The 22,306-nt window shown below is 48.5% G+C and overlaps 1 protein-coding gene across 9 annotated transcripts in view; it reads right to left on the bottom strand.

The window, feature by feature from the left end:
* UVRAG (UV radiation resistance associated) overlaps window positions 1-22,306 on the bottom strand; it is a 300,947-nt gene that overhangs the window by 232,233 nt on the left and 46,408 nt on the right. For 4 of the 9 annotated variants that reach the window (XM_068266636.1, XM_068266635.1, XM_068266638.1 and 1 more), the window contains exons 2-3: window positions 14,579-14,655; window positions 5,283-6,501 (exon numbers count right to left, since the gene is read on the bottom strand). In XM_068266636.1, the coding sequence (XP_068122737.1) occupies window positions 5,283-6,501; window positions 14,579-14,647 (1,288 nt within the window). In that variant the 5' untranslated portion in view covers window positions 14,648-14,655. Of the gene's footprint in view, window positions 1-5,282; window positions 6,502-14,578; window positions 14,656-22,306 lie in introns of those variants that run through there. The other 5 variants (XM_068266640.1, XM_068266642.1, XM_068266641.1 and 2 more) reach the window with 3 other exon arrangements.

The raw sequence follows: 22,306 nt of genomic DNA, 5'->3' as shown, positions 1-22,306 counted from the left end.
TTGATACTTGCCTGTAGAGAAGGAAGGCTGTGGATCCCATAGAGCCTTCCTGATTCTCTCTCCATCTTCGTATTCCCTTTGCTGTCTCCCGTTCAGAATTTGCACCCGCCTGTATCTTTGGCCCTCCTTGGGTAGGTTTGAAAGTACTCGGGTCTCCAAATGCTTGCAAAGACGAACGGCTCCATACTGTGTGTGCATAGTACAGAGCCGCTTGTCTTCTGAAGTAACCGTATTTTTCAGCATATAAGACGCTCCAGGACTATAAAACGCACCAAGGTTTAGAGGACAAAATCCAGGGAAAAAATATATACTAAACCTGGTGTGTCCGTGATCTAAAAGCGTCTCGGAGATGTCACCCCTCCCATTATTGTGTCTCCCTTGTGCTTCTTTTGTCCTTCTGTGTCCCATTCTGTCCCCTGTGTGTCTTCAGCTCCCCAGGAATAAATGAAAGCAGCAGCAGCATGGCTAAACTATTCCATCGGACAGAGACCACTCCTAACTCTCACTGTTCCCCTAGTGCCGGCTTCTGCTGATCGTGTCATCAGCAGAAGCTGGCACTGGGGAGCAGTGAGGGAGAGGTCTCTGATCGCTGCAGGCTCTGATGGATTAGGTGAGCCGTGCTGTCACTTCTTACTCAGTGGAAGCAAAGGAGGACACACGGGCGAGCAAAGGAGACACTAGGACAATACAGGGAGCCCCCGACATCTCCACAGGTTCATATCTGCGGGCTTTCGTAAGTCGGGGACTCCCTGTATTTGAAATATGGCAGCGTGTGCGTGATGATGTAGATGACTATGCGAGTCACCTGATCCAGCTTGGACAAATAGGAGATTGGAGGTGTTCTTTGCTGGCGTGGTGCGCCTCAATACTCCGGTATACTGCAGTAGAATTGTAATTTGCATGTTAAAGGGATACTGTAAGGGGGTCGGGGGAAAATGAGCTGAACTTACCCGGGGCTTTTAATGGTCCCCCGCAGACATCCTGTGTTGGCGCAGCCACTCACCAATGCTCTGGCCCCGCCTCCAGCTCACTTCTGGAATTTCTGACTTTAAAGTCAGAAAACCACTGCGCCTGCACGCCCGTGTCCTCGCTCCCGCTGATGTCACCAGGAGTGTACATTACAGGAAGAGTTAAGAAACTCCAGTTGTTATCTCTATACAAAAAAGCCATTAATCTCTACGACTTTCAAAGTCGTGGAGAGGGCTGTTTTCTGACTTTTATTATCTAAACTGTTAGTTAAGGTGCCCATACACTCGTCAGATTGGCAGCAGATAGATAAGAAATGCATCTGATGATCTATCTGATGCGTTTTTAGAACATTTTTTACCAGGATAGAATTCCAATAGATTTCAGTTTGAAATCTATTGAAATTCGATCTGATGGCATTTTTTTGCCATCAGATTTCCATTAAGGCCAATGCAAACTGATAAGCAATCTCATCAGATCGACCTAAATTTTCCACCCTGCAAGTTCGATGGAAATCCATCGAAATCGATCGAAATCGGCCGTCGATCGGTCGATTGGCCAACCGATTTGCAATCGATTGATCGATCGGGATCGATCGGTCGGCCAGAAAATCGGCTGAGTGTATGGGCTGCTTTAATTTTTTACTTTTCCTCAGCCAGAGGAGAGGTCATTAGTTCACAGACTGTTCTGAAAGGATCATTTTGAATGCTGAGTGTTGTGTAATCTGCACCTATTAGAGAATGATGCAATGTTAGAAAACACACTATATACCTGAAAATAAAAATATGAGAATATTTTCTTTTCTGCTAATCTTCTAGTAATTATTCATAGTACACAACCAATTCATTATAACATATATTTTTTTCCGCTTCAGTGTCTCTTTAAGAACAGAGGTTCATTCAAGTGTTTTTGATCAGGTATTGAAAACACCTGTGGATGTTAACGAGCAGCAATCAAGCATAATAAGCACCAATTAGGCAGATTTAAAATGACTGTGATACTCAGCTCCTTCTAGTCATTTACTGGTGTGTTTACAAACATGGTGAAGGCAAGAGAATGGTCCAGGAAGACAAGAGAAGAGGGGATTTCTCTTCACAGGAAGGGCAATGGCTATAAGAAGATTGCAAAGATGTTAAACATACCAAGAGACGCCATAGGAGGCATCATTCGCAAATTCAAGACGAAGGGCACTGTTGAAACGCTACCTGGTCGTGGCAGAAAGAAGATGCTGACTTTGACTGGTGTCCGCTACCTGAAGCGCAAAGTGAAGAAAAGTCCCCGTGTGACTGCTGAGTAACTGAAAAAAGATTTGTCAGATGCGAGTACTGAAGTTTCAGCTCAGACAATAAGGTGCACACTGCGTAATGAAGGTCTCCATGCCAGAACTCCCAGGCGCACCCTCTTGCTGTCTACAAAAAATAAGAAGAGTCGACTGCAGTATGCCAAAAGTCATGTGGACAAACCACAAAAGTTTTGGGATAGTGTTCTGTTGACTGATGAAACAAAATTAGAACTGTTTGGGCCCATGGATCAACGCTATGTTTGGAGGAGGAAGAACAAGGCCTATGAATAAAAGAACACCTTGCCTACTGTGAAGCATGGCGGGGGGTAAATCATGCTTTGGGGCTGTTTTGCTTCTGCAGGTACAAGGAAGTTTCAGCGTGTGCAAGGTACCATAAATTCTCTTCAGTACCAGGAGATATTGGAAGAAAATGTGATGCAGTCCATCACAAACCTGAGGCTTGGGAGACGTTGGACCTTTCAACAGGACAATGATCCCAAGCACACCTTCAAGTCCACTAGAGCATGGTTGCAGATTAAAGGCTGGAACATTTTGGAGTGGCCATCGCAGTCACCAGACTTAAATCCGATTGAGAACCTCTGTTGGGACTTAACCTTCCTGGCGGTAAGCCCGAGCTGAGCTCGGGGTAAGCCGCCGGAAGGCACCGCTCAGGCCCCGCTGGGCCGATTTGCATAATTTTTTTTTGCTGCACGCAGCTAGCACTTTGCTAGCTGCGTGCAGTGCCCGATCGCCACCGCTACCCGCCGATCCGCCGCTATCCGTCGCGCCGCAGCCCCCCCCCCCCCCAGACCCCGTGCGCTGCCTGGCCAATCAGTGCCAGGCAGCTCTATGGGGTGGATCGGAATCCCCTTTGACGTCACGACGTCGGTGACGTCATCCCGCCCCGTCGCCATGGCGACGGGGGAAGCCCTCCGGGAGATCCCGTTCTTTGAACGGGATCTCCGGATCTCCGATCGCCGGCGGCGATCGGAGGGGCTGGGGGGATGCCGCTGAGCAGCGGCTATCATGTAGCGAGACTTTGTCTCGCTACATGAAAAAAAAAAAAAATTAAAAAAAAAAAGATTTGCTGCCCCCTGGCGATTTTTTTGCAAACCGCCAGGAGGGTTAAAGAAAGCAGTTGCAGCGTGCAAGCCTAAGAATGTGACTGAACTGTAGGCTTTTGCGCATGAAAAATGGGCTAAGATACCCGTAGATCACTGCAAGACACTTGTGTCAAGCTATGCTTCACGTTTAAAAGCTGTTATAACTGGAAAAGGGTGTTGTACTAAGTACTAAGAATGTCACTTGGGGGTTGATTAAAACTGATAATGATGTGAGCACAGAAAAGACATTTGTGGTTATCTCATTATAAATGTCATGTTATATTTGTCTGACTTACAAGTGCCTCTTTGATTTAATTGTAAACAAGATGACTGAAATGATCAAAATCAATGTCAAACTGGCCAAAACACTCAATTTCAGTGGGGGTTGAATAATTTTGAACACAACTGTAGGACAACATTTACTGGTGGTTCACCCCTGATGTCTAAGGGCCGATTCACATTGCTTCTGCCGTTGTCTCATTTAGCCCATGCTAAATGGCTTACTGCTATCAAGCATAAAAGTGTTTGGCAGCGGGTTCCATCGTTTTGAGCCAAATGGGGGGGCATGGAAATGCCATATGCAACCGCATGAAGCGTCCAAGAAATTAAAATCGACCACGATGTTTGCACATTGGCCAGCAAACGCATTGAGATTAACACTCAAATTCATCTCAATGAGGGCGTTGGTCGATCCCGGCAGTAAATGTCCCTGAGCACAAGCAGTCACCCGTGTGAAACGGCCTTATAGTGAACCAGAGACGAAGCACCCTCATGTATTTTACCATATATATTAGTGGGAACTTTAGAGAAAACACCTACCCTGCTCTCTGTTTCATTCTTCACTGCGCAGCCTGCCTGTTATCAGCCCTGATAAAATCCCAGACTGAGCATTCAGTCTGGCTTTGCTCAGGAATCATTATAGCTGAGTCTGTGTTCTCTGATGTCTTTTCAAGCCCAAGCCTGCCCCCTTCTGGCTCTGCTATAATTACTCAGCTATAATGATTCCTGAGCAAAGCCAGACTGAATGCTAAGTCAGGTCTGATAACATGCACGCTGAGCAGTGAAGGATGTAACAGAGAGCAGGGTAGGTGTTTTCTCTAATGTTCCTACTGGTATATATGGTAAAATACATGAGAGTGCTTCGTTCACTTTAACTGCACCAAAACAAGTTTGGCGACCCCAGGTAAGTCTGCTCTCAGGCTTTTTATCCTTATGCTGGGCATACACGGTCAGATACTTCTTATCAATCGAGCTGGTGATGGCTCGATTGATAAGATCCAACCTGACCGATACCTCACCGGATCGATACTGCGCTCGATACCGGCGGGGAGAACAATGGGAAGAAACAAGCGGGTGATTAGCAGCGCCCGCGGGGACGAGTGGGAATCGATCCGCGCGAATGAGCGGTGACGCGTCTGGCGCATAAAACTCACAGTGTATTCCCAGCATTCGGCAGGTATGAGTCCTTTTATGGATACGCTCATTGCATGGTTAGGATGCAGCTGCATCCACTGTTAGCGTAGGGACTCCTCAATCAGATTGGCCTAGTCACAAATTGTATTAGTGGCATTATCCGGAACCCAAACTCTCGTGCGCCATTTTTAAATGTACACATCACAGCAGATCTTATGATTATCTCAAGGCACTCCTAGCGATTGCTTGCAGCACCACTGTCACTTATATTGACCTGAAGTGGGATTTACCCTCAAAACGAGTTATCCACAGTGTATGCAATGAGTTGTTTTTCATGCATGGTCATATGACTGACTTCCTTTAAGGCAGCAACACATACCATTAATAGTTTTTAGTATTTGTAACATTTTGGGGCACCTCCTCCCACATGTTAAGGATTGTCTCAGCTCTCCAGCACTAGAGCAGTCCAGCTTTCCCTCTTTCTGTGGTTAGGACACAGAACAGCTGGAGGTACTTACCTCCCTGGTCACCGTCTTCATGTCTTCTCTGGCACTCTACTTCAGTCAGTGGGCCAGGTAGTGGCTTCTGTGGTGAAATTGCTGCTGGTGCGGCCCGTGGCTGCTGTGGTGAAATTGCTGCTGGTGCGGCCCGTGGCTGCTGTGGTGAAATTTCTGCTGGTGCAGCCCGTGGCTGCTGTGGTGGAACTGCTCCTGCTGCGGCCCATGGCTGCAATGGTGGAACCACTGCTGGTGCGGCCCGTGGCTGCTGTGGTGGAACCACTACTGGTGGGGCCCGTGGCTGCTGTGGTGGAGCTGCTCCTGGTGCGGCCCGTGGCTGCTGCGATGGAGCTACTCCTAGTGCGGCCCATGGCTGCTGTGGTGGAGCTGCTCCTGGTGCGGCCCGTGGCTGCTGTGGTGGAGCTGCTCCTGGTGGGACCCGTGCCTGCTGTGGTGGAGCTGCTCCTGGTGCGGCTCGTGGCTGCTGTGGTGGAGCTGCTCCTGGTGCGGCCCGTGGCTGCTGTGGTGGAGCTGCTCCTGGTGGGGCCCGTGGCTGCTGTGGTTGAGCCCCTGCTACTGCGACCCGTGGCTGCTGTTGTGGAGCCGCTCCTGGTGCGGGCCGTGGCTGCTGTGGTGGAGCTGCTCCTGGTGCGGCCCGTTGCTGCTGTGGTGGAGCTACTCCTGCTACGGCCCGTGGCTGCTGTTGTTGAGCCACTGCTACTGCGGCCCATGGCTGCTGTTGTGGAGCCGCTCCTGGTGCGGACCGTGGCTGCTGTGGTGGAGCTGCTCCTGGTGGGGCCCTTGGCTGCTGTGGTGGAGCTGCTCCTGGTGCGGCCCTTGGCTGCTGTGGTGGAGCTGCTCCTGGCGGGGCCCGTGGCTGCTGTGGTGGAATCGCTGCTGGTGGGGCCCTTGGCTGCTGTGGTGGAGCTGCTCCTGGTGCTGGCCGTGGCTGCTGTGGTGGAATCGCTGCTGGTGGGGCCCTTGGCTGCTGTGGTGGAATCGCTGCTGGTGGGGCCCTTGGTTGCTGTGGTGGAGCTGCTTCTGGTGCTGGCCGTGGCTGCTGTGGTGGAATCGCTGCTGGTGGGGCCCTTGGCTGCTGTGGTGGAGCTGCTCCTGGTGCGGGCCGTGGCTGCTGTGGTGGAGCTGCTCCTGGTGCGGGCTGTGGCTGCTGTGGTGGAGCTGCTCCTGGTGCGGCCCGTGGCTGCTGTGGTGGAGCTGCTCCTGGTGCGGCCCGTGGCTGCTTTACATAAATAAATCAAACAGAGGAAACAATTTCAGGTTCAAAGTCACATTATTCAGAACATATAGGATTTCTAACAGTGTAGCCACCATTCAAGAGAACCTGGAGTGGGAGGGATAGAGAGGCTGCTATACTTAATTAAAAAGCTATAGCAAAAGCATTTCCTGAATGGCAGTTGCTAAGTCTAAAGCTGGCCACTAACGGTCCAATTTCTAGCGAAAAATCGTTCGAGCGATCAGAAATTCTGATCGGATTGGTTGTAAATAATCTCCATTGGTGGACACAATAGATTATGAACGAGTGACAAAAATGTCGCCCGAATGAATTTTCGTCGAACGAAAATTTTGATTTTCTTGGTGGTCGTGATAGATAGTAGGCAAAGATTGGTTAGTTGATGGTGTATTGAACGATTTTTCATCCGATCAGAATTTCTGATCGCTCGAACGATTTTTCTCTATAAATTGGACAGTTAGTGGCCACCTTAAAAAGCCAGAATAGTAAGCTACCAGCCAACGTCCCCACTCGCTTGCACACTATTTTGGCAGTTAGACTTGGCAACTGCTGGTCAGGATATGCTTTTGTAAATAATAAAATACTGAAAACCCCCTTATGACGAGTGGAATAGTCCAAAACCTGTGAGTTCTGTCAGATTTTAAGGGCTCATTTCCACTATCGCGAATTCACATGCGTTTTTCGCATGCAAATTCGCATAGCAATACAAGTGAATGGGACTGTTTCCACTTGTCAGGATTCCTTTGCGTTTTTCTGTGCAGAAAAAATTCGCATGGCAGAGCCATCAGAATTCGCATACCGCATACCGCTATGCGAATCGCATACAATGTATTTAATAGGAAATTTGCATGAGGTTTGGGTATGCGAATTTTCATGCGAATTCGCATAGAAACAATGGAAAAGCACACCAGCATTGCCATGGTTAAATTCGCATACATCGTCATCCATGCGAATTCGCATGGAAATTCGCATGGACCCGCATGCGAATTTCGCATCCGCATGCGAATTTTTACTGCGGCGATTTGCACCGCACAAGTGGAAATGCAGCCTAACTGTTTACTTTTTTCCGCTATAGTGGTCCTTTAAACCAGTGTTTCTCAACATTTTATTGGTATGTACCCCCTTTTGAAACCCTGTACTCACCACTTATCCCCTAGCATGGTAAACATTATCACAAGTACCCCTTGACAAATATATATTTAATCGTAGTACATAATTATTGGCTGTAAACAATTTCCAAGCATTTACTATTGCTTTTAATTAGCTAAAACACTCATTTTGCTGTTTAAAGGGAACCTGAAGCGAGTAAAATTATTTAAAATAAACACATGACGTAGCTGCAAATGAATATTACATACTTACCTCGCCCTCGGTTCCTCTCAGAAGCTCACCATTTTCTTCTTACAGTGATCCCTTCCAGTTCTGACAAGATTTTGTCAGAACTGAAATATACCAGTTGCTGTCAGTTATATATTAGCTGCTGTCAGTTACAACTGAAAGTGCAAGGTAATGTCCATGTTTCCCTATGGCTCAAGGAGGTGATATTACAGTGTTAGGCCCAGTGCACACCAAGCGGTTTTTGGAGCGCTCCGCCGGCCGCATCTGCCTATAAAAACGCTTGGCTAATGTATTGCAATGGGATGGTGCACACCGGCGGTTTGAGGTTTTTGCCAAGCCGCAAACGCGCCTCCTGCTGCGCGTTTGCGGTTTTGCGGAAGCGTTTCGTCCTCAATGTAAACTATAGGAAAAACGCAAACCGCTCTGAAAAACGCTACTTCAGAGCGGTTTGCCAGGCATTTTTGTTACAGAAGCTGTTCAGTAACAACTTTTACTGTAACAATATGTGTAATCTGCTACACAAAAACGCACCCAAAACCGCTAGGTATGTTTAGAAAACCTCTCTAAACATACCTAGAATCGCTCTGAAATCAGCTCCCAAAACCGCTAGCGTATTGCAGATCTGCTAGCGGTTTTGGTGTGCACTGGGCCTAACAGTGTGCTGACCAGGAAGCTGTTATGTGGTAATGGCCAATTTTAAAATGGAGGACGGAGAATTCCTTTGATCACAGTGGACAAACAGGACGCAGGAGAGGAGAAAGATTGAGGAGTAGACTACACAGGAGGTAAGTATGACCTGTGTATGGTTATTTTGACTTTTAATTTTCAGTTCAGGTTCTCTTTAAATAAGATTTATCATTTTCTTAAACTCTAAGGGCCTGATTCACAAAGCGGTGATAACTCAGTTATCACGCCTAAAAGACTTTAGGCGTGATAACCTTTGCACTAGCAAAGTTATCACCGCTTTGTGCTCTAACTCGCGCGAAGCCACCGCGCGTACGCGCGTAAGCGCAAAGTCCCATAGGGCTTAATGGGAGCTTCGCGCGAAGCGCCGGGTGCTGCGCGCTTGTGCGAGCAAAACTTTGCGCGCGGAAAATTCACGCAAGTTTCTTCTTATCATGCCTAAACTGAGTTTAGGCGTGATAAAGGGGTTTTCACTCGCGTGCAAACACTTTGCACCGCTTTGTGAATCAGGCCCTAAATGTGTTATTCTTGGTTAAAGGATACCCCAACTGATATGTGACATAATGAGATAGACATGTGTATGTACAGTGCCTAGCACACAGATAACTATGCTGTGTTCCTTTTTTTTTTTTTTTCTCTGCCTGAAAGAGTTAAATATCAGGTATGTAAGTGGCTGACTCAGTCCTGACTCAGACAGGAAGTGACTACAGTGTGACCCTAACTGATAAGAAATTCCCCTTTTTTTACCTCTTTCTTGCTCTCAGAAGCCATTTTCTGCTAGGAAAGTGTTTTATAGTTGGAATTTCTTATCAGTGAGGGTCACACTGTAGTCACTTCCTGTCTGAGTCAGGACTGAGTCAGCCACTTGCATACCTTATATTTAACTCTTTCAGGCAGAAAAATAAAAAAAGGAACACAGCATAGTTATCTGTGTGCTAGGCACTGTACATACACATGTCTATCTCATTATGTCACATTTCAGTTGGGGTATCCTTTAAGCAACCTCGGCTCCGTATTCTGACAGCCCCGACGTTACTCACTGAGCGCTGCAATAGGAATGATTACTATTGTAGTCTATGGAGGCGCCGGTTGCGCCCAAATCTAGCAGCGCTGAAAAGCACTGCTCCGCCCTTTGGGGTATGCGTACCGCACGTTGAGAACCTAGGCTTTAACCACCCTGGCGTTCTATTAAGATCGCCAGGGCGGCTGCGGTAGGGTTTTTTTTAAATAAAAAAAAAACTATTTCATGCAGCCAACTGAAAGTTGGCTGCATGAAAGCCCACTAGATGGCGCTCCGGAGGCATTCTTCCGATCGCCTCCGGCAGCCAGAAGTAACACGGAAGGCCGCAATGAGCAGCCTTCCGTGTTTGGCTTCTCCTGTCGCCATGGCGACGAGCGGAGTGACGTCATGGACGTCAGCCGCCTCCGATCCAGCCCTTAGCGCTGGCCGGAACTATTTGTTCCGGCTGCGCAGGGCTCAGGCGGCTGGGGGCACCCTCTTTCGCCGCTGCTCGCGGCGGATCGCCGCAGAGCGGCGGCGATCGGGCAGCACACGCGGCTGGCAAAGTGCCGGCTGCGTGTGCTGCACTTTATTTGATGGAAATCGGCCCAGCAGGGCCTGAGCGGCAGCCATCGGCGGTGATGGACGAGCTGAGCTCGTCCATACCGCTAAGATGGTTAAACAATACACATAGCCTGGCTGTCCTGCTAATCCTCTGACTCCAATACATGCTGCCTCAAGGCTTGTTTCCACTGTTGCGACGCGATTTCGGCCGCATTCCGACGCTTGTAAAAACGCATGCGGATGCGTTTCCACATGCGTTTTTACCCGCGATTTCGCCTGCGATTTCGCATGGCAGGGTGCCATGCGAAATTAACCATGACACTGCCAGGGCTAAATAAAATTGAAAAAGGTGCGAAATCGCACGCGAAATCGCGGGTAAAAACGCATGTAACAAACGCATGCGTTTTTACTATTAAATACATTAGCGGCGATTCGCACGGATTCCCGACGCAGGCGAAATCGTTGGCTCTTTTGTGCGTTTTTTTCACGCTGAAAAAAACGCACCTCAACAACGCTACAGTGGAAACAGGCCCATCCACTTGTATTACATGTGCGGATCTGCATGCGTTGGACGCATGCAGATTCGCGATAGTGGAAACGAGCCCTTAGACCCTAAACAAGCATGCAGATCAGGTGCTCTGACTGAAGTCTGACTGGATTTTTCAGGTGGGTGATACAGACACTACTGATACCAATTAGAGCAGGTGGACTGCCAGGTAACTGGTATTGTTTAAAAGGAAATAAATATGGCAGTGCTCATATAACTCTTACTAGAGAAACTGGGAAAGATGTAATAAAGCACAACATAACAGTAATGTAACGTTAGAGCCCATGCCCAGAAACAAACGTTATCATGGGCCTAGGGCTCGCTACATGATAGCCGCTGTACAGCAGCATCCCCCCGCCCGCTGCGATCGCCTCCGGCGATCTTTGATCAGGAAATCCCGTTCAAAGAACGGGATTTCCTGAAGGGCTTTCCCCGTCGCCATGGCGGCGGGGCGGGATGACGTCACCGATGTCATGGACGTCGTGACGTCTAAGGGAGTCCCGATCCACCCCTCAGCGCTGCCTGGCGCTGATTGGCCAGGCAGTGCACGGGGTCTGGGGGGGGGGGGGGGCGGCACGGCGCGGCGATCAGCGGCGGTTTTGCGCGGAGCGGCAGCGATCGGAATGCACACGCAGCTAGCAAAGTACTAGCTGCGTGTTGCAAAAAAAAAAAAAAAAAAAAAATGATGCAAATCGGCCCAGCAGGGCCTGAGAAATCCTCCTGTGCGGCATAGCCCGAGCTCAGCTCGGGCTTACCGCCAGGAAGGTTAAGGGGAGAAGTTGATTAGCACATGCTCCCCCCAATGGTCTTCTCCTAGAAAGCAGCTTTACTCCCTGTTATTCCCTCTGTTGTTAGGAGATTATACTGTAGCTAGAATGATAATGTCATCAGGGTATGCACAACTGTTAACCGAGGTGACATGATGAGGTAGTAATGTGTCACTGTTTTTCTTTTACTGCCTGACAAAATTAACCTTCAGGCATGCACGTGACAGCTTCTCTCTTGTCGGGTGCTTGTCGAATTATAGCGTACCCTTCACTAATAAGGAATTAAGTTAAAGTTGAGTTAAAAATTAAAAAAAAATGTATACATGCCTGGGGCTTCCTCCAGCCCCCTTCAGGCTAATTGGTCCTTCACCGTCTTCCCAGGACGCCTGGATCCTCCGCTAGGTGGCCAGGAAATTCCACCAATCAGCACAGGCGCAGTCCGGCAGTGCGCTCTCCCATGGTCAGGAGTGTGACAAGGCTCATGCAAGACCGTGCATACACCGTTTTACGGAAGTAATGGGGCATCTAGAAGATCCAGACAGTGGAGGAGGATGGCGAGGGACCAATTAGCCTGAAGGGGGCTGGAGGAAGCCCCAGGCATGTATATATATTTGTTTTTTATTGTCTCAGGTTTACTTTAAGCTTGAGTTCTGTGTCTGCTCAGCATCTCGTTTGAATGCTGTTTTTCTGAACACAAACTCCAGACATTTTGGTGAAGCTTTTAACGTTAGAGGTTACTCAACAGCACTTTTGTTTGCTATGTTATACTGTTCTTGTTTCACTTCCTGTAAAACGGCATTCTAGTTCTTCATCCTGTTCCTCTCCGCCAAATGACAACCGCAGCGTTTGCGATCGTTTGTTGGTGCCATTCAGCCACAACGCCAGCAAAATCACCTCTACACGTAGCATCTGAGGTGGGAAAACCGGATCTACCATAACGTTTATACCAACGTCAACTGCTGTCACCGCTGTTTACCACCTGTGTGGACGACGAGCCCAAAGCGAGACTTTCTGCGCAGAAGAAGGACAGTGGCATGGCCTGTGGTGCACAAAGAGGCTGCCATGTCTACATCTTACACATCACACTGCTACAGAGCGTCGATGGAACGCTAATAATGCAATCAAATGCAGCAACTGCAACACTAGACTGGAAAGATTCCAAACTCTATAGATTTACATAAAATATCATAACATTTGCCTCAACTCAAAATGATCAGCATCTCATTGACCATCTCTACACTTTACAATTATGAATTTGTTCTAATGTTCGCTTTAAAGCACAACTCCGACACAAATCGCAACGCACCAGCTTAGCACCTGGAGTGCCTAAATGTTATTCTTTTTGTGGTGAAATAAGTTGGAGTAGCTAAAAAGCCTGTTTTAAAAATGTGGTTATATGAGTAAAAGTAGCTGTGTTGACATTGTTAGGCCTCACTTACGTGTTTATTACTGGTGTTAAGGCCCTTTTCCACTACCTGCGTTTTGTGATCTGCTTCCAATCGCTAGCGGTTCACACAACGCTATGTACGGTTAAAGTTGATGTGCGTAGATCGCTTCTATTAGCAGGGCTGTGGATTTGGTACAATATCATCCGACTCTAACTCCAATTTATGAAGCCACCGACTCCGACTCCAATTCCAGGTACAAAAAATTGCTCAGACTCCGACTCCTTAGTCTAATGCTTACCAGGGCTGTGGAATTTGTACAAAAATCATCTGACTCCGTCTCCGACTCAGTTTGTGAAACTCCACTGACTCCAAGTACCCAAAATTGGTCCGACTCCTCGATTCCACAGCCGTCTATTAGTGCGATCTGTTTGGGGTGTGATTATCTCCCGAGCGCCATCGTCGTCCTCTTACTTTTTTTGGATTGACTGAGCTTCTATACTCTGTACAGGAGCGCAATCACGGTAGTGGAAATTAGGAAGAAACATGATCGAATCGCAGCGCAATTTGCTATCGTTTTTCTAAGTGGAAAAGAGCCATCGGTCTGTTTATTATAAACAGGCATGAAAACATAAATAATTAAAAAAAAATTACCTAAAGAAATCTATGGTAATGTTTAAAGTGAACCAGAGACGAAGCACCCTTGTGTATTTTACTATATATATCAGTAAGAACATTAGAGAAAACACCTACCCTTCTCTCTCTTTCATCCTCACTGCTAAAAGTGTCTGTTATCAGCAGTCATAAGAATCCCAGACTGAGCATTCAGTCTGGCTTTGCAGGGAATAATTATATCTGAGTCATTATAGCAGAGCCACAAGGGGGCAGGCTTGGGCTTGAAAAGACACCAGAGAAGACAGACTTCGCTATAATCTTTCCGTAGCAAAGCTAGACTGAGTGCTCAGTCGGGGATTCTTATCAGAGGTGATAACAGTCAGATTACACAGAGAACAATGAAACAAAGAACAGATTAGGTGTTTACTGTCATGTTCCCACTGATGTATAAGGTAAAATACAAGAGGGTGCTTCATCTCTGGTTCTATTCAAAGGACAACTGTAGCAAGGGGGCTGTGGAGGCTGCCATATTTATTCCCTTAATACCAGTTGCCTGGCTGTCCTGCTGATCCTCTGCCTCTTATACTTTTAGCCATAGCCCCTGAACAAGCATGCAGCAGATCAGGTGTTTCTGACATTATTGTCAGATCTGACAAGATTAGCTGCATGCTTGTTTCTGGTCTGATTTAGACATTACTGCAGCCAAATAGATCAGCAGGGCTGCCAGGCTATTGGTATTGTTTAAAATCAAAGAAATATGGCAGCCTCCATATTCTTCTCACTTCAGTTGACCCTTTAAATCAGATCACATGGACAGTTGTAGGCAGTGTTTGGTTGGTGTGCAGGAAACACTTCTGAGGTAGCGAGGACGTTAGAAAATAGTAAATTATATTAGTATATTTCTGGCATCCACGAGGTACCGAGACCACAGGAGGTTATCCCAAGAAATAGGTTGACTTTGCCCCATCTAGATGCACGGTGCTGAGTAAACAATTGCTAAGCCCAAAAGTAGTCATGCGAGTGTTAGGACTGCGACAAATTCAGTGTTTGCACAGGACACCTGAGTTTGACATCACTGACCACAGTCTTTGGCCATTTTGATAAAGAATATTCTGGTTGTATTGGTTTGCTGCTCAGTGTGTTTTACGGAGAAAGGCTTACGCACCTGTCCGTCTTGACCATGCTCCTGCCCACGTGCTCTGCCACGCGCCTTTGTTCTGGCTCTTCCGGGCATCTTTCAGTCTTGTAGAAAAAGAAGACAGGACATTGTCTTTTATGAAACTATTATGTGAGAGTTATATGAAAGGCCTACCTTATACACTCACGTATAAGTCAAAATTTTCAGCACAAAAATATGCTTAGAAGTTACCCCCTCGGCTTATATTCGAGTCAGTGGAGCAGTATGAATAGCAAAAGAGAAAGATCCCGCAACACTAATAGCTCCCGTTAGTAGTGGTGGTGGTGTAGCGACTTCATTTCCTCCTCCAGAGCAGTATGAATGGTGGAGCAGGTTTTGTTACTGGTAGAGGAGCATAAGGATCTTGCACTTGTGATCCTGTTCTTGCCAGCTGGCTCCCTGCTGTGTCCGTGCCTTCCCCCCCATCCCTGCAGCATGGTGTGCAGAGTGCGCAGCTCAAGAGTCCCCTGGCTTGTGGAGCGGAGTGTGCAAGCAAGGTTTCAGCGGTGCAATGATCAGGGATTATTCATGTGTGACAATTGCTGTGTCTCATATCTATGACGCCATCTAGTGGCATCTTGAGACACACTTGTATCATCCTTGGGGCCCATCTGGCTATGGGGAGGGGGGCTGACTTGTACTTGGGGCACATTTGGTTACTGTGGGGGCTATACTGGGGAGGGGGCTTAAATGCGAGTAAATCACTTTTTCCTGGTTTCTGAGAGAAAAGTGGGTACCTCGGCTTATACGTGGGTCGGCTTATATTCGAGTATATATAGTACTTCAGACCTTACTGCCTCTTTTGGATATGGTGAATCTCCAATAATAATTTACATCTCCGTTAAAGATCAGTGTTAGGACTGGTTCACACGGGTGTCTACGGTCGATGAGGTTAGCCTAAAATATACAATTTTCTACAACAGAGCACCACAGCGTTTGGCATTAGTCCTCTTGATGGGTTTAGAGTCCCATGGAGAACACGGAACCGCTGAACACAACCGCCGTGACACGCTACATGCAACGCCTCAGGAATTTTGACAGTAAATGCCGCAATTCACCTCAATGTGGGGAACGTTTGATCCTGGCATTTAATGATGAGGGCGGATGCCCGTGCGAACCAGCCCTTAAAGGGACCATGAACAGGACCATACAGCAGGCAAATTAACTTACCTGGGGCTTCCGTCAGCCCCTCGTTGTCAGTGAAGTTTCTTGGCGTCCTCCGGGCTCGTTCAATGTCGTGGGCCACTGTGTATGCGCCACCCCCTGCACGTCCGTCTCGCACATAAGCGTTCTGTACACGTGCGGTTTTTGAAAGAAGGAACCGCGCATGCGCAGTGGCCCACAACTTCAGCCGAAGTCGCCCCTCTAGTAGAGCTGCCAGGGGCTGAATGGAGGGATCCTGGACGATGTCAAGGCACCTCACCGACTACTAGGGGCTGGAGGAAGCCTCAGGTAAGTTCATTTGCCTGATTTATGGTCCTGTTCGGGGTCCCTTTAAAGAGACACTGAAGTCTCTTTTTTTACCTTATTTTTTTATAAAGTCCTCTTCAGCATTAAATTCGAAGAGGATTTGCCGCATTACCGCAGCAGAACAAGTGATTTATTGCCCAGAAATAGCCCTGCCAAGTTCCAGGGCTCGCAGATTTTTCTTCCTGGTAGAGGCAGAGCTTTGCCTCCTATCCAGTCAATCTCCGCCGATCTCTGTCTCTCCCTGACCCTCTCAGTCTTCTTTCACTGAGAGGGGCGGGGAGAGGCAGAGATTGACTGGAGAAGAGGCAAAGCTACAGAGCAAAACTCTGCCTCCCCTGGGCAGCAAAATCAGCGACCTGCAAAGTCGTGGAACTTTGCAGGGCTATTTCTGGGCAATAAGTCACTCGTTCAGCCGCGGGAATGCGGCGAATCCGCTTAGCATTAAATGCTGAAGAGGACTTTATAAAAAATAAGGTAAAAAAGAGACTTCAGTGTCTTTTTAAGGTGCCCAATTATGGTAAAATATTTTAAACAGATGTGAATGTTCGATTAAATGTGTGGGACTGAAAGTAATTTTCCATTGTTCCCATAAACTGGACAACATTTTCTATTCTAATCGACCATAGAATCATTTTATATCGATTCTCTGCATATACTGCATGGTTTTCTGTAAAAATTGATCTGACGGAAATATTGCATCTTAGGAAATGTTATCATTATCAAGCAAAACTTCAAGGCTATTTGTTTTTTGCTGTGTGCCTGTTTTCTCTGCCTTTAAAGAGATGTTAGTTAAAGGGAACCCGAGGTGAGTATGATATGGAACCTGCCATATCTATTTCCTTTAAAACAATACCAGTTTCCTGGCAGTCCTGCTGATCCTGTGTCTCTAATACTTTTAGCCATAGACCCCGAACAAGCATGCAACAGATCAGGTACTCTGACTCAGGTTTTACTGGATTAGCCATATGCTTGTTCCAGGGTTTTGACTCAGTCACTTTTTATGCCAGAAGATCAGTAGGTCTGCCAGGCAACCGACATTGCTTACAAGGAAATAAATATGGCGTCCTCCATATCCCTCTCACCTCAGGTTGCCTTTAAAATGGTGGATCATTGTTTATGCCACATTACTAAAATTGAATTCCAACTTGCTACATTTCTTGCAGCATATTTGTAAAAAATAATATATTGAATAATGAAAACCTGTTTTTGATTAAGGATGAAATTACAAATACAAATGTATTGAAAGATATGTTGAAACACAATACAGGACACATTTTTTACAAGATCTCAATCCTTCTGCCCCTCCCCCGAGCAGCAGTAATGTGGTACACATTATAGGGGGTGGGGCCAGCAGTAATCTGCTGCAGCCATGCTTCCCTTGTAACTGACAGCCTATCCACTGGCTGTGATTCAGGAGGAGGACATGGTGGGATCCCAGTTGGCCCTACTCATGCTCTGCATTTGTTATTACAGTATAATCATGTTTTAGTAAACCCCAAGGGACCTGGAAAAAAGGTTTACGATATCAGAAATTGTCCTAGAAATGGCCCAGCATGCCCTGGTACATTCTCTGCTGCACAGGAGCAGCTCTGTCCTCCCATTGGAGGTACAGTACAAGCACTTGTCCTAGAAATGGCCCAGCATGCCCTGGTACATTCTCTGCTGCACAGGAGAAGCTCTGTCCTCCCATTGGAGATACAGTACAAGCACTTGTCCTAGAAATGGCCCAGCATGCCCTGGTACATTCTCTGCTGCACAGGGGCAGCTCTGTCCTCCCATTGGAGGTACAGTACAAGCACTTGTCCTAGAAATATCCCAGCATGCCCTGGTACATTCTCTGCTGCACAGGAGCAGCTCTGTCCTCCCATTGGAGGTACAGTACAAGCACTTGTCCTAGGAATGGCCCAGCATGCCCTGGTACATTCTCTGCTGCACAGGAGCAGCTCTGTCCTCCCATTGGAGGTACACTACAAGCACTTGTCCTAGAAATGGCCCAGCATGCCCTGGTACATTCTCTGCTGCACAGGAGAAGCTCTGTCCTCCCATTGGAGGTACAGTACAAGCACTTGTCCTAGAAATATCCCAGCATGCCCTGGTACATTCTCTGCTGCACAGGAGCAGCTCTGTCCTCCCATTGGAGGTACAGTACAAGCACTTGTCCTAGAAATATCCCAGCATGCCCTGGTACATTCTCTGCTGCACAGGAGCAGCTCTGTCCTCCCATTGGAGGTACAGTACAAGCACTTGTCCTAGAAATATCCCAGCATGCCCTGGTACATTCTCTGCTACACAGGAGCAGCTCTGTCCTCCCATTGGAGGTACAGTACAAGCACTTGTCCTAGAAATATCCCAGCATGCCCTGGTACATTCACTGCTGCACAGGAGCAGCTCTGTCCTCCCATTGGAGATACAGTACAAGCACTTGTCCTAGTAATATCCCAGCATGCCCTGGTACATTCTCTGCTGCACAGGAGCAGCTCTGTCCTCCCATTGGAGGTACAGTACAAGCACTTGTCCTAGAAATATCCCAGCATGCCCTGGTACACTCTCTGCTGCACTGGAGCAGCTCTGTCCTCCCATTGGAGGTACAGTACAAGCACTTGTCCTAGAAATGGCCCAGCATGCCCTGGTACATTCTCTGCTGCACAGGGGCAGCTCTGTCCTCCCATTGGAGGTACAGTACAAGCACTTGTCCTAGAAATATCCCAGCATGCCCTGGTACATTCTCTGCTGCACAGGAGCAGCTCTGTCCTCCCATTGGAGGTACAATACAAGCACTTGTCCTAGAAATGGCCCAGCATGCATGCCCTGGTACATTCTCTGCTGCACAGGAGCAGCTCTGTCCTCCCATTGGAGGTACAGTACAAGCACTTGTCCTAGAAATGGCCCAGCATGCCCTGGTACATTCCCTGCTGCACAGGAGCAGCTCTGTCCTCCCATTGGAGGTACAGTACAAGCACTTGTCCTAGTAATATCCCAGCATGCCCTGGTGCATTCTCTGCTGCACAGGGGCAGCTCTGTCCTCCCATTGGAGGTATAGTACAAGCACTTGTCCTAGAAATATCCCAGCATGCCCTGGTACATTCTCTGCTGCACAGGAGCAGCTCTGTCCTCCCATTGGAGGTACAGTACAAGCACTTGTCCTAGTAATATCCCAGCATGCCCTGGTACATTCTCTGCTGCACTGGAGCATCTCTGTCCTCCCATTGGAGGTACAGTACAAGCACTTGTCCTAGAAATATCCCAGCATGCCCTGGTACATTCTCTGCTGCACAGGAGCAGCTCTGTCCTCCCATTGGAGGTACAGTACAAGCACCTGTCCTAGAAATATCCCAACATGCCCTGGTACATTCACTGCTGCACAGGAGCAGCTCTGTCCTCCCATTGGAGGTACAGTACAAGCACTTGTCCTAGAAATGGCCCAGCATGCCCTGGTACATTCTCTGCTGCACAGGAGCAGCTCTGCCCTCCCATTGGAGGTACAGTACAAGCACTTGTCCTAGGAATGGCCCAGCATGCCCTGGTACATTCTCTGCTGCACAGGAGCAGCTCTGTCCTCCCATTGGAGGTACAGTACAAGCACTTGTCCTAGAAATATCCCAGCATGCCCTGGTACATTCCCTGCTGCACAGGAGCAGCTCTGTCCTCCCATTGGAGGTACAGTACAAGCACTTGTCCTAGGAATGGCCCAGCATACCCTGGTACATTCTCTGCTGCACAGGAGCAGCTCTGTCCTCCCATTGGAGGTACAGTACAAGCACTTGTCCTAGAAATGGCCCAGCATGCCCTGGTACATTCTCTGCTGCACAGGAGCAGCTCTGCCCTCCCATTGGAGGTACAGTACAAGCACTTGTCCTAGGAATGGCCCAGCATGCCCTGGTACATTCTCTGCTGCACAGGAGCAGCTCTGTCCTCCCATTGGAGGTACAGTACAAGCACTTGTCCTAGAAATATCCCAGCATGCCCTGGTACATTCTCTGCTGCACAGGAGCAGCTCTGTGCTCCCATTGGAGGTACAGTACAAGCACTTGTCCTAGGAATGGCCCAGCATGCCCTGGTACATTCTCTGCTGCACAGGAGCAGCTCTGTCCTCCCATTGGAGGTACAGTACAAGAACTTGTCCTAGAAATATCCCAGCATGCCCTGGTACATTCTCTGCTGCACAGGAGCAGCTCTGTGCTCCCATTGGAGGTACAGTACAAGCACTTGTCCTAGGAATGGCCCAGCATGCCCTGGTACATTCTCTGCTGCACTGGAGCAGCTCTGTCCTCCCATTGGAGGTACAGTACAAGAACTTGTCCTAGAAATATCCCAGCATGCCCTGGTACATTCTCTGCTGCACAGGAGCAGCTCTGTCCTCCCATTGGAGGTACAGTACAAGCACTTGTCCTAGAAATGGCCCAGCATGCCCTGGTACATTCTCTGCTGCACTGGAGCAGCTCTGTCCTCCCATTGGAGGTACAGTACAAGAACTTGTCCTAGAAATATCCCAGCATGCCCTGGTACATTCTCTGCTGCACAGGAGCAGCTCTGTGCTCCCATTGGAGGTACAGTACAAGCACTTGTCCTAGGAATGGCCCAGCATGCCCTGATACATTCTCTGCTGCACAGGAGCAGCTCTGTCCTCCCATTGGGGGTACAGTACAAGCACTTGTCCTAGAAATATCCCAGCATGCCCTGGTACATTCTCTGCTGCACAGGAGCAGCTCTGTCCTCCCATTGGAGGTACAGTACAAGCACTTGTCCTAGAAATATCCCAGCATGCCCTGGTACATTCTCTGCTGCACAGGAGCAGCTCTGTGCTCCCATTGGAGGTACAGTACAAGCACTTGTCCTAGAAATGGCCCAGCATGCCCTGATACATTCTCTGCTGCACAGGAGCAGCTCTGTCCTCCCATTGGGGGTACAGTACAAGCACTTGTCCTAGAAATGGCCCAGCATGCCCTGATACATTCTCTGCTGCACAGGAGCAGCTCTGTCCTCCCATTGGAGGTACAGTACAAGCACTTGTCTTAGAAATATCCCAGCATGCCCTGGTACATTCTCTGCTGCACAGGAGCAGCTCTGTCCTCCCATTGGAGGTACAGTACAAGCACTTGTCCTAGAAATATCCCAGCATGCCCTGGTACATTCTCTGCTGCACAGGAGCAGCTCTGTCCTCCCATTGGAGGTACAGTACAAGCACTTGTCCTAGAAATGGCCCAGCATGCACTGGTACATTCTCTGCTGCACAGGGGCAGCTCTGTCCTCCCATTGGAGGTACAGTACAAGCACTTGTCCTAGAAATATCCCAGCATGCCCTGGTACATTCTCTGCTGCACAGGAGCAGCTCTGCCCTCCCATTGGAGGTACAGTACAAGCACTTGTCCTAGAAATGGCCCAGCATGCACTGGTACATTCTCTGCTGCACAGGGGCAGCTCTGTCCTCCCATTGGAGGTACAGTACAAGCACTTGTCCTAGAAATATCCCAGCATGCCCTGGTACACTCTCTGCTGCACAGGAGCAGCTCTGTCCTCCCATTGGAGGTACAGTACAAGCACTTGTCCTAGTAATATCCCAGCATGCCCTGGTACATTCCCTGCTGCACAGGGGCAGCTCTGTCCTCCCATTGGGGGTACAGTACAAGCACTTGTCCTAGAAATATCCCAGCATGCCCTGGTACATTCTCTGCTGCACGGGAGCAGCTCTGTCCTCCCATTGGAGGTACAGTACAAGCACTTGTCCTAGAAATGGCCCAGCATGCCCTGGTACATTCTCTGCTGCACTGGAGCAGCTCTGTCCTCCCATTGGAGATACAGTACAAGCACTTGTCCTAGAAATGGCCCAGCATGCCCTGGTACATTCTCTGCTGCACAGGGGCAGCTCTGTCCTCCCATTGGGGGTACAGTACAAGCACTTGTCCTAGAAATATCCCAGCATGCCCTGGTACACTCTCTGCTGCACAGTAGCAGCTCTGTCCTCCCATTGGAGATAAAGTACAAGCACTTGTCCTAGAAATATCCCAGCATGCCCTGGTACATTCTCTGCTGCACAGGAGCAGCTCTGTCCTCCCATTGGAGGTACAGTACAAGCACTTGTCCTAGAAATATCCCAGCATGCCCTGGTACATTCTCTGCTGCACAGGGGCAGCTCTGTCCTCCCATTGGAGGTACAGTACAAGCACTTGTCCTAGAAATGGCCCAGCATGCCCTGGTACATTCTCTGCTGCACAGGAGCAGCTCTGTCCTCCCATTGGGGGTACAGTA

Source organism: Hyperolius riggenbachi, chromosome 2 (assembly GCF_040937935.1).
Source record: "Hyperolius riggenbachi isolate aHypRig1 chromosome 2, aHypRig1.pri, whole genome shotgun sequence".
Taxonomy (NCBI): domain Eukaryota; kingdom Metazoa; phylum Chordata; class Amphibia; order Anura; family Hyperoliidae; genus Hyperolius; species Hyperolius riggenbachi.
This window is presented reverse-complemented; position numbering and strand designations above follow the sequence as displayed.